At 55.9% G+C, this 12,442-nt stretch overlaps 1 protein-coding gene across 1 annotated transcript; it reads right to left on the bottom strand.

Moving 5' to 3' along the window:
• Positions 1–503: 503 nt before the first annotated feature.
• Positions 504–10,978, bottom strand: RBP3 (retinol binding protein 3). Its single transcript, XM_036103178.2, has 5 exons — positions 7,931–10,978; positions 5,448–5,638; positions 3,491–3,633; positions 1,714–2,051; positions 504–593 (listed from the first exon to the last, which is right to left on the bottom strand). The coding sequence occupies exons 1-5, from the start codon at positions 10,976–10,978 to the stop codon at positions 504–506; spliced, it is 3,810 nt and encodes a 1,269-aa protein (XP_035959071.1).
• Positions 10,979–12,442: the final 1,464 nt, after the last annotated feature.

Here is a 12,442-nt window from a genome sequence, read left to right as displayed (position 1 = left end):
TGTCTGTGCTACAGCTAACATTCAATCGTGCACTTAATCTTAGTTGAATTTAGCAGAAGGAAGAGGAACTGGAATGCTTTCCATCAGAGCTTTCCTATTTAGACAGGGTTGGTTCAAGGTTTTCCAGGTGGCGAAATCCCTAGATATTGCTGGTGACCCAGGGGTGTGCTTAGACTCCACAACTCTCTGGGACCTGGGGAGGGGGCTGGTGAAGTCAGGGTTGTGTAATGAAGTCGGCCCAGTGCCCTGTGGGACGTCACCTGTGGCAGCTCCAGGCTGCACTCCCCAGACATCAAGGCCAGATGGCACCAGGACTTCATCCTCACTCAGACATCTTGGAGCCCGGGCTCTGAGAGCACTAATTGGGGGCTGTGGATGTCCCCACTATTCCAGCTACATCCCCACCATGACTTTGGGCAGGGGCCTGGAAGGCTCCCACTTTAGGGTCCCTGGTGATTTCCAGCAGAGTAAGTTTGTGTGGCTCCCAGGGCCAGCCAGGGGCCTCATTCCTCCAGGTCACCCCTGAGCTCCTCATCTCCTCCTGGGGCTTTCTCGGTTCTGGAGGAGGTCTTGGGGTCTGCCAGCTTCTCACCCTATTAGGATTGGGCTTGGTCGCTGGAGCCAGCACAGTGATAGGCTGCACTAGGCCAAGAGGGGCAGGCACCCAGACCACCGTCCAGGGCCACTCTCCCCTCAAGTTGCAACTCTGCATGTCCAAATGCTGCATGGTACTACAGCCCACTTTTGGGGGCCCCTGACAGAAGCTGGAGAACAAGGCCAAGGGAGGAACATATGAAGGGAAGACAGACTTGCCATATAGAATTGGATTGGGAGGATTCCAGGTGAAACTGGACCCGTCTTCAAGGGTCTAAGGGCTGCCACCTAGAGGAAAACAGACTTGCTGCCAGTTACTCATGTGTGTTCCTTGGGCACCAGGTGCTGTGCTAAGTGGCGGGCAGTAGGAGACCAGGGTGAGTAGGATGGCCATTGCTCCCGAGAAGCATGATGGGAATAGAAACAATCCCCGGGCAGGAGGGAGAGGTGCTTTAATGGGGAAGATGCAGATGCAGGGAGGGCAGAGCGGGCGCAATGTGCTGGGGAATTGGGGTGCCTGGCCTCTGGGCCTGCGCTGTCCCACATGGGATCCACCAGCTGCAGGTGGCCACCGAGCACGGGACATGTGTGTGAGAAATGGGATGCACTGTAAGTGCGGACTACATACTGGATTTCAAAGGCTTCCTGCAAAAACATCTCATTCATAATAATTTTTATACTGCTGAAATGATGCTACTGTGGATATAGTTGGTTAAATAAATTACACTATGAAAATAAATATTACCTGTTTCTTTTTACTACTAGAAAATGTTGAGTGGCGCATACGCTGGTATCCGTGGCTCGTGTTGTAACTCTATTGGATAGAGCTGCTCTCGGACCAGGGGTCGGCAATGAAGAAGCACGGGTGGGGGTGCCTCTGGACTTCACCTCCCCCAAAAAACTACTATGGATGGGGTTGCCTCTGAGGGGTGAGCTCCCTGTCCCTAGATGTTCAAACGGAGATGTTGGCAGTGGTGAAGAGACCATTGGATGAACTCCAAGGGTACCACCAACTCTAACTCTACGGGAGCTCAGCAGGCCCCTTTGCTGCCCCTCGGGGCCTCAGGCAGGACCACGCGCTGGAGTGCCCTTTTTATGTGGCCTGGAGGTCCCGCCCACCCCGGGGCTCCTTCTTGCCCTCAGCAGAGTGTGCTGGAGCATCTCCTTGGCTCTGGCGAGGGCTGCCTCAGCAGGAACAGCCACGTGGGGCATCACGCCCACCCCTTCCCAGGAGCTGCCATCTGCAGCCCCCACTGAACGGGCTGTGGGGATGGTGATGTAGAGATGAGTGCCATCTACGTGGTAGGTTTGCGGTGGCTGGCAGCCCCCACTGGTCACCTCCCCGATGACCACTGCCCGGCCCAGCCTCTTCATGATGTAGGTAAATTCCTCCGCGGCGCCGGCCGTCAGGGCGCTGGTCAGAATGGCCACATTTTTCTCAGAGCCGTAGCGTTCACCTGGAAAATAGAAGGTCCTTCAAGATGGCGAGTCCAGCCCCCACCCGGAGGCACCTGCCTTCTCCATACTGTCTGGCCCCGCAAAGAGGAAGGCCTGGACTTTAGTTCTGTGGCCTTGTGTCCACATGCAAGTCACTCCTTCCTGAGCCCCAGTTCTGTATCTGTAAAATGGAGATAAGAATGTGCGCCCAGAAAAAGGATGCTCTTCCTCTTCGTGAATAATGAGAATGCCTAACCTGACCAGTCTCACTTTTCACTTTGGACTTCTGGAAGAGCCAAACGTGTGACTTCACCGCAACAACCCTCTAGGACGGCGACGTGTGATAGAAATGCAACAGAATGTGAGCCAGAATGTGAGCCTCAGGTGTCACTGTAAGCTTTCTAGGAGTCACATTAAACAAGTAAAAAGAAACAGATGAAATGAATCCTAATAATGTTTTATTTAACTCAATATAGCTCAAAAACGTAATCAATAAAAATTATTGAGCGATTTTACATCCTTATCTTTCCATAAGAAAGTCTTCCAAATCTGGTGTGCACTTTATACACTTTTTACATCTCAGTTCATATGAGCCCCGTCTCAATGCTTGGTGGCCACGTGTGACGTGCAGCTCCTGGGTTAGACACCACAATTCTAGGACCCCATGATCTGCAGATTCGAGTCTATTTGTTCCTCTTGGTTTTGAATGTCTATTTGAATTTACAATTCACCTGGTTCTAATTTTTATTTACATTTTGCAATATTTTTGCATGTATGTCTTGAAGCTCCCCTCAAATCCTCATGTGATAAGGAAGTGTAAAAAGTGTGAATTGTGGGGTGATTTTCTGGTCATATGCACCCCCCACCGTTGGTCCCCTAGCCCCTCGTCAGATGGGAGTGTAGGTTCATTGGTTTGTCGTGCTGAGCAGGGGAGTCGGAGCTTGTCACCCACAATGGGGCCGTGAGAGCCCTGGGCCTGCATTCACTCCTCCAGCCACTGCTCTGGGTCCAGAGCCACAGACTTTCTTCGAGCACGTATGCTGAGCTGCTGCTGGGAGCTCAGGCAGGATGGGCGCCAGACACCCTGTGTGGTTTGGCGATGGGCAGGGGGATCCTTACAGTTTTGCATTTGTCTTGTAGGCTGATGGTTGTAGTGGTGAGAATGGAGGGCATTTTGGTTTTAGACAAACCAGTGTTCAAACTCTGGCTCTTTCACTTGCTAGTTGGGTGATGTTAGATAAGATACTCAACCTAGTTAAGACTCATTTTTCTCCTCTAGAAATTAAGTATAAAGGTAGCATTTTGCAGGGATTAAGGATCATCTGTAAAAGCGCACAGCATAGGGCAGGGGCTTTATATTTTACTGTTACTTTTCCCGGAACCCAAGCTATCTTTCCTTTCCCTGATTTTCCAGAAGCTTCTAGAATGAGAACAGGAAAGGGAAGGCTTCTGCACATACCTGCGAGCCGGGAGTGGGTCCAGAGCTCACTGACAGAGTCATTGGGCCGGCTGTAGATTTTGTCCAGCAGAATTGGAGGGCCTTCATCGAAGAAGTAGGAGCACAAGGCAGAGATGGAGGAGGTGGGACCGCCGATGTTGAACCTGAGGGAAGGGAAGTGGGAGCCCTTGGGGAGGAGTTCACAGGGAGGCCCTCCGTTCCCCTCTGGGAGCCTGGGACCTTTGTCCTGAGGAGGACACTAATTCCAGGCAGCCTCAGTGCCCCATCCTAGTGCCCCATCTTCCTCCTGCAGAATTCCTTGTTTGGCATTTCCCAGCATACAAGTCTCTTGAGAACAAGAGACTTTGTGGTCAAATTTGTGTAGAAAATATTGAATGCCATACCTGCCCCTTCTGATCATATATTAATACATTATGTGATATGTATTGTATAAATTACATTAAAGGCTCTGACAAGTCCTGCAGTCATGAAATTGTTGATAAATTTTCCCCACTTACTGACCATGGACTGCTCTCCCGCACCCCTGCTGCCTGTGAGGTCACTGCCTTCCCCAGCTGCATTCTCCATAATCCCACAAAACCCACTGGACATTTTTGTTGGTGTGTCCTCATGGGGCACTTAGTGTAGCAGAGTGCTCAGAATTGTGGAACTACATTGGGGGGGTGGGGGGACACGGGAGGAGGGGAGAGCCTGTGCCTGTCCTAGGACAGGCACAGGGTAAACTACTTGGGCCTCTGTCTCCTTATCTGTGAACAAGAAGTGTGGGCTGGTGATATGTGAGGAGTCAATTCTGGTTGATGGTCTAGGATGGCCCAACAGGGTTTAGGGCTTGTGACCTTGGCGTCTGAACCTCCCCCAGCCTCTGGTTGGAAGGGTCTTTAAGCAAAGCACACCTGTAGGCTGGGCCACTTCCTCTTACAAATGTGGCTACACAGTTAAGTAGAAAGGGACTTAGCATGAGCCTCATCTGCATGTTCAATAAGTGTTTGAAGGATAAAATCTTCAGGAGTACGACAGGAGCCCTCAAGCACAAGTTCTGGCAACACACACACATACACACACAGAACCCTGGGAGATGTTTCCTCTTCCAGGGAGAACAAGCCTCTGAGATCCGGACCCCCTCCTAGTGAGGACCAAGAACTATGGCTGAGCGGCAGGTCATGACTTGGCCAATTCTGGCAGCTTCTCTCCTGCAGCTGGGGGGTTGGGGTTCCACCTCCGGGGGGGGCAGCCTGCCCCTCCCTGTGCCCACGCAGGGTGCCCAGAGCAGTCAGGGAGTCCTGGGCCTGGTTGCTGCAGGCGGGGAAGTTGCTCTTCCACCCTTCTCCAGGAGGGAGGTCTCTAGCTGCTAGAAAGCATCCCACAACAGTCTTTTTGTGAGGCAAAGAATTCTTTTTGCAACAATAGTGGCTAATTTGCAAATTCTCTCCGGGACTCTGGCTTTTTTCTTTCTTCTTTCTTTCTTTCTTTCTTTCTTTCTTTCTTTCTTTCTTTCTTTCTTTCTTTCTTTCTTTCTTTCTTTCTTTTTTTAAAATTTTATTTAAATTCAATTAGCCAACCAACATATGGGACTCTGGCTTTCTAATTCTCATGACCGGAGTGGTCATGGGCTGATTTTGTATGACATGAGATTGATTGATGGTCAGAATCACCTGGGATGATGCCTTTCAAGTACACAGATGACAAGGCCTCACCCCTGGAGCTCTGGATTCAGTAGGGTGCCCTGGAATCTGTTCTTAATGTCTCCCTTTCCCCCTCTCTCTCCACTGAATCCTATGACCAGGCAAGTTTGGGAGCCAAGGAGTAGCCCAGTGATTCTCAGCCTGGAATAAACATTGGGATCATCTGATGAGCTTAAAAAGACCACCAGTGCTGGGGTTCCCTGCAGCCGACCAAGCCAGAACCCCCAGGGCCAGAGACCTCTGCCTGCCCCTCCCCTCCTCCCTGGACCACTGACCTCATGTCGATGATCATGGCATCCGTGTGCACGATCTTCTTCCAGACGTGCTCCACCAGCAGCTCTGACACCTGGGTGAGCAGGTCACAGTCCCCAAACATGTCAAACCTCAGGTAGCCAAGGTTGTCCTCAAACACATTAGTATGAAAGGAGAACTTGATCAGGTCCTCAAAGACTTCAGGGGAAGGGATCTGAAAGATGAGGGGGGGGTCCAGCTCAGTGTCTGCAAAGGAGCAGATTAGCAGATTTTACAGCTCAGGAAAGTGGTCACCGTAGTTTTCCTTTATACATGAACGATACTGAGGGATGGGAGCGGACTAACTTTTCTGAAGGAGGTAGTAGGTGCCAGGAGCTTTTCGGTGGAGCATCTAGGAGGTTATGTGGGTGGTGGGCCTAGGATGTGGACCCAAGATTGGCAAGATGTGGTTGGCAGACTCCTTACAGAGAACACTCATGTGTGCAAACCCCACACCATGGGCCATCGGGTCCAGAGCTACAAGGCCCAGGTGTGCTCTCCACTCTGATTCCTCCCCCGCTCCCCTCACCGACATCACCAGACACTTTCTGATGTCTCTGAGTTCATCTTCCTTTCCTTCCCTGGGGCACGGAGGGAAGATATTAGCTAGCTCCTGGGCCTCTAAGTCTTCAGCAGGGGTTTGGCCTTCTGCCAAGCACATTGCAGCCCTTACCATCACCCTCAGGGCACCCTGGAGCATCCCTCCTCCTTTCAGTGAGGAAACTGAAGCACAGAGTGATCACAGTCACACAGTAAGTGGTGGAGCCAGAAGCTGAATCCACATGTGACTCCAAATTCATGAACCCTGGCTACACTAGAAAGGAGTGATTTGGAATCTGGTGGCCCTGTGAGCCCAGCACAGTGCCACATGTGAGGCTCCCCCAACATGCCTCGTGCCTCCTCTTCTCTCTTCAAGACTGCTAGAAGGACACAGGCTCTGTGGGCTGGAATGAGAACAAGCAGTGTGCCGGGGCTTAACTGGGACACCCGGCCTCCAGGGCCTGCTCTGCCCTCAGTCACAAGCTCTTTGGCCATTGGCCACTCTCCTCTGCACCCCTCTGGGCTTCCGTTTATGTTTTTGTAAAACGGGGATGGCTATTCTGCAGTAGATGCTTCTCGTGCCCTTAGCCCTCCTCTGACTCTGGCTGCCGCCGGCCTTGGCTGCCAGGGCCTGCCTCCAGCACACCCCATGTCTTTCCACCCTCTCCTTCAGGACCTTCTCCAAGCTGCCTCAGAGTCTGAGAGAGTTTATGTCCACAGGGGGACCTTCAGCCAGTGAAGGACAGGAGCTGCCCGGTCCCATGTGCAGATGGACAGCTCCGGGAGGCATTCCCCTCACTTGTTAGGTTCCCACTGGAATCTTCAGAAGCAACAGCTTCAACAATGCACCCACCTGTCCCCACCTGTCCACTTCCCTCCTTCCCACTCTCTCTGCTCCCGCACTCCTGCTTCAGAGACCGCCTCCCCCATGAACTGCCTACATCCAAGACCTGCTTTCCAGGGAACCCGAGACAAATGCTGCCCTGCCTCCTCAAGACTACGCAGTGAAATAATGGATGATAAATCACGTGGAGAGATGTTGTAAATGCTGCCTTTTGATGAGGCTCCTAGCTGATGGGAGTGCTTGGTGAACCCTTGGCTTATCTGGGCCACGGGTCTGGAGAACCTTCTCCTCAACCACCCAGCAGCAGAGCTCCTCAACCTTGATTTACCTTTTCAGTGTTTCCCCAAACGTCACTGCTGGCTTCAAATAAACTGACCACAATCGCCTTGCGCAGAATTTCCCATCCAGCTGGCCCTCGGTTCAGAGCACGCCCACTGAGTGAGCGCCTTCCGGACGCAGTAGAACTACAATGACATGCGTGGTGGGAGGGGAGGAGAAGGCAGGGGGGCCTCACCACGGCCGTGGTCCTCTGGGCTGTGCGAGGCACCCTGACCACACCCCTGGCCGTGTCCGGGCTCCATGCTTTAGCTCTGAGGCGACTGTGAGGTCGAGACCTCTGCCTGCTTCTCTCTCCCCACCCCCTCAACTCATTCACACAAACTGCAGCACCACCCCCCCCCAGGCGGGCAGGTGGTGAGAATGAACACAAACCCCATGTTGCCAGAGGAGGAAACCGTCGTGACTTCTCGTGACCTGACCTTTTCCTCACCGCTGACTATAAGCAGCGCTGCAAACATTTGCCTTCCGCCCCTGCCAAGAGTGAAACTCCTTCTCTACCAGGGCTTTTCAAACTGCGTTCCTGTGGGTACCACTATTCAACAGAGGTGCTCAGGGACCTCATGGACGTGAGGAGGGGAAGGGATGACAGGAGGAGAGGAGGGAAAAATGTGACTAGTGAGAACTTGAACACAGAAACAAATCTGGAGGCCGTTGTCTTGCACCATGCCCAGAGCCCTGGGTGTGCAGACAAGTGGTCGGCTCACTCCTAGGACCGTGCTAGGCTAAGCATCCCTTATATCTCACCTGCATGGGCACAATCCCGGGAATGCGGTCCTTGGCATCCTCAGGGATATGGGCTGTCTTCAGGTGCGGGTCTCCGGACAGCATCTGCAGATCAGCCCCCAGCATCTCAGCCAGGGCCCCTTCTGAGGTCACCCTGGAATAGCGGCTCTGCAGACCGCTCAGCTTGGCAGCCATCTTGGCCCCCAGTTCTGGAGAGGCATAGTTATCGGCTACCAGTTTCCCGGTTGTCTGCAGCACGGTGGACACCTTGGCACGCAGGGCCACTATGTCCCGGGCTGTGGAGAGGGCCTCACTCATGGGCACGGCGATGTCCGGCTCCACCCCAGCCAGGTCCCAGACCTCGCCTGTGCTGGCACTCAGGGCCATCTGCGTGGGCATGGAGGCATATAAGGGGCTGCTGCCCACCTGGTAGATGCCCACAGAGAGTGCCCCTCCAGCTGTGGGCTCCCCAATGACTGTGGCCCGCTGCAGGTCCTGCATGGTGTGGGCAAAAGCCTCGGCTGCTGACCCGCTGATGTGGCTCGTCAGGATGTAGAGGTCCTTGTGGGGGCCATAGCGCTGACCGGCCACCTGCGGCAGGGTCCACACCTCCGTGACCCTCGAGGTGGCCCTGTCAAAGACAGAGTAGAGGTGCTGGCGGGGCTCTGCCTCAAAGAAGTAGGAGCAGAGCAGCGGCACGGCAGTGGAGTAGCTGCCAGGGTTGTACCTCAGGTCGACGACCAGCGCGGCTGTGTCCACCAGCCCCTGCCACACCAGCTGCACCAGCTGTGGCCCGATGGCCTTCACCGTCTCCAACTCCGCCATGGCGTCGAAGCGCAGGTAACCCAGCCGGCCAGGGAGCACCTCTGTTTTAAACAGGGCTTCAATGAGGTAGGAGACCTCCTCCGGGGAGGGGACAGCGGGGGGTGGTGGGGGCACCTCCTCAGCCACCATCTCACCAGGGCTGTGGAACACCAGCAGACGGTGGTCCCCAGACATCTCCTGCAGGTCGGCCGTGAGCTGGGAGGCCAGTGACTCCAGGTCCACGGCTGTGCGGTAGGCCCCCTGGGCCAGCTTGGCTCTCAGCAGGGCACTGGTCTGCCCGACGACCTCTGGCTGTGCGTAGTGCGCCTCCACCAGGTGCCCTGTGCCCTCCACCAAGGCCTCCAGGCTGCGGTGGAACTCCAGCACCTCTTGGGCCTTGTCCAGGGCCTCCTCGGCCAGCACGATGGCATCGGGCACCACGCCGCCCCCCAGCCAGCACTCGCCGTGGTTGTCGATGAAGGTGAGCACGGGCACCGTGAGCACCAGGTCCCCCTCGGGCATCTCGAGCAGGGGCACCGTGCGGGTGTGCAGCAGGCTGCCCGCGGTGATCTCGCCCACCAGCGTGGCCCAGCCCAGCGACTGCATGAGGAAGGCCAGCTCCTCGGCGGCGGTGGCAGTGCGGTGGCTGGTGAGCAGGTACACCCCGCGCTGGGTGGGGTAGCGTTGGCCCAGCAGCTCCATGCGGCTGAAGTGTTCCTGGGTGACGTTGGTACGGCGGTCATAGGTGGTGAAGAGGCGCACGGAGCCAGCGTCGGGGCCCTGGAAGTAAGAGAGTAGCAGGGGCACCGCAGAGGATGGCCCCCCGGGGTTCTGGCGCAGGTCCATGATGAGGTGCTCCGTGTCCTGCAGGGGCTCCCACACCTGGTGCACGATGTATGGGCTCAGCACCTCCAGCACCGAGGCGTCGGCAAAGCTGTCAAAGCGGAGGTAGCCCACGTTGCCCGGCAGCACGGACACCTGGAACATAGAGTCCACCAGGGCCCGCCGGACAGCCTCATCCTCGGCCACTGTGGGGACCACCTCCGGAGGGTCATCGTCTCCGACCTCAGGCCCAGAAAAGGTTTCCTTGGGCCTGACGGCCCGCACCAGGAGCCTGGGGTCCTCAGACGCAGTCTGTAGACCAGCGTTGAGCTTCGTGACCAGGTCCTCCTCGGAGACCACCGCAGAGAAGTCCATGTTGGCCAGGTGGTGCAGCAGGGTGGGCACGCGGTCCACCAGCGTGTAGTAGGCTTGCAGGGCCTCCTGCAGGCGCTGCACGACTCCTGGCAGGGCCCGGCGCAGAGTGAGGATGGCCAGGGCTTTCTCGAGCGCCTGCTCTGCTGGTGTCCCCACGCAGGGCAGCACCCCGCTGCCCTCCCATGTCTGGCTGCCTCCTCCCAGGGGCCCTAGGGACCTGGACACGGGCACAGTGAGGAAGAAGTCGGACTGGCCTATCCGCAGCTTCTGGAGGTCCAGGGCACCCCCCACAGTCCGCTCACCCACCACGATGGCCCTGCGCATCTGTTTGAGGATGTAAGTGATGTCCTCAGCCACGCCCCCCGTGTGGCCGCTGGTGAGGACCACCACATCCTTGTCGGCACTGTACCTTTCTCCTAGGACCTGGGGCAGGGTCCAGATCTCAGTGGTTGTATTGGAGGGGCGGTTGTAGATGGTATCCACGTGCAGGACTGTGTTCCCTGGGTGTAGGTAGGAGATGACATAGGGGATGCCGGAAATATGGCCCCCAGTGCAGTGCCGGAGGTCCAGCACCAAGGCAGAGGTGCCCATGAGCTTCCTCCAGACGCTGGTCACCAGGAAGCCCCCCAGCTTGCTCACCACCTCCTGGCCTGGGATGTCGTCCATACGCAGGTAGCCCACATTGCCCTCCAGAACCTCGTGGCGGATGCCCTTCTGCAACCGGGCAAGCTGTTCCTCTTGTGTGAGGTTGGTGAGTGCTGGGGCTTGCCGGGGAGCCTCAAGGGTGCTGGGCTCATATGAGATGACCAGGCGAGGGTCGTTCAAGGAGCTCTGCACCCCCGTGGTCAGCACATGGGCCAGAGTCTGAGGGTCTGAGATGGCGAGGATCTTACGACTCTTGATGGCCTGCTCGATGGCTTCCTGCATCCCCATCAGGTTCTCTGGGAAGCAGTAGTTATCCAGAAGGACCTTGGCCATGTCTAGCACCAGGCTTGGCTGGAACAAGTGCGTGGGGCCGGCCAGGCCACAGATCAGCACGGACAAGATCAGGGCCCGTTCTCTCGTCATGGGGATCCAGCAGGAGAGCTGGCTCCTGCACAAAAAATCCCTTGACTGTGCGTCAGGCACCGCCCTGAGTGGTGGCTGCCTCCCTCCCTCGTCCTTCTCAGCGGGCGGACAGAAGGTCTGGGCTAAACTCGGGAGTTGGGGTGCGGCTTCTAGCTCCAGTAAGCCTTTAATCCTGTCTAATTCAGGCGCATCAGCCCTGGGGACTGGGGAGCAGGGGCCGAAGTGGTTTGACCCAGAAGGTACGTTGGATCTCGTCTTGCTGTGCCACCTCTGTGTGTAGTAATCTGAGTAACTACCATTCACTTTGAGTTCCTGCCACACGCCAGGCACTGTGCTGCATGCTTCACCAGGTGACAGTTTTCACCAGAACCTAGCAAAATAAGAGCTATTAGCCTGCGGTCAGCAGCATTTCCCCACCACACCAAGTGACCCACAGTCTCTGGAATTAGGCAGAACTCATTGGAGGCCTGGCTCTGTGACTCTTTACTCTGTGGCGTTAGGGAAGTATCTTATTTATTGTGTCGATTAAGTAAGAAACTATGCGTAAAGCATCTCATGGTTTCAGGCAAGGAGGGAGCATTCCATTACTGATAAGTTCTCCGTGGTGGAAATGATCTCTGCTGTACGGCTGAAGAAATAGAGCTCAGTATCTCACCGCAGCCCATCATCTTAGCTGAGAGGCAAGGGGTCACTGAGAAGAAGTCAGCTCCGACAGTGCAGAGGCTGAGGCTGAGGCCACTATCCACTTCAGGGCTGGAAGTTGATTTTTATGTCTTGCTAATGCATCCAGGGAATTGGTGAGGGCCCCCCAACACCTTTCAAACAGTAAGAATACAATGTCTGGAGCTCAATGCGGTGTGTGGTGAGTGGGCGCGGTGTCCACCTTCCAGACACCACGGGATCGGTGATTCCAGGTCAGATGAGGTTGTCTCTGCGACCTAACGAGTGTCCATGCTCCTGGCTAAAGAAGACCCTTGCTGGTTGAGGGCTCGGGCCGTGGCCCGCTGTTTGCAGGGAGAACCCAGTTGTAGAACTTGAGTCTCTGGGGCCCCAGACCTCACAGGCATCCAGATCATTCCCCCACCTGCACAGAGCACACAGGCCTGTCTCAGGTGAGCGCTCCTTCGCATGGAAGTGCCATGCTTGCGGCTGACTTGCCACAGATCTCCAAGGAGCCTAGAGTCTAGAACCCCTGCTTTGCCTCCGCATCTCTCTGGGGGTGGGCACTTCCCATATTTAACAGACAAACACGGCTCAGAGTGCACACAGCCAGGGAGGGCACTGGGAGAGCGGCCCGCCTCCCCTCTCCTCGCTTGGCCCCGTTCGCGCCGCACACACCCCTTGGGTCATGCAAGCAGTAGGCAGGTGCACACGTGTGCCTCAGCAGGCAGCTGCCGGAGCTGTTCCCGGGGACGGGGGGCCTTTCTCGGCACCCTCGAGAACCACAATCCGCTCTCTGGAAAT

Source organism: Halichoerus grypus, chromosome 7 (assembly GCF_964656455.1).
Source record: "Halichoerus grypus chromosome 7, mHalGry1.hap1.1, whole genome shotgun sequence".
NCBI classification, from domain to species: Eukaryota; Metazoa; Chordata; class Mammalia; order Carnivora; family Phocidae; genus Halichoerus; species Halichoerus grypus.
This window is presented reverse-complemented; position numbering and strand designations above follow the sequence as displayed.

Coding starts and splice junctions, on each gene's coding strand:
- RBP3 (XM_036103178.2), bottom strand. CDS start 10,978: ATGACGAGAGAACGGGCCCTGATCTTGTCCGTGCTGATCTGTGGCCTG. Junction 5,639..7,930: donor CCGGGATTGTGCCCATGCAG/GTGAGATATAAG, acceptor CTCATCTTTCAG/ATCCCTTCCCCTGAAGTCTT. Junction 2,052..3,490: donor GACCCACTCCCGGCTCGCAG/GTATGTGCAGAA, acceptor TCTATTTTCCAG/GTGAACGCTACGGCTCTGAG.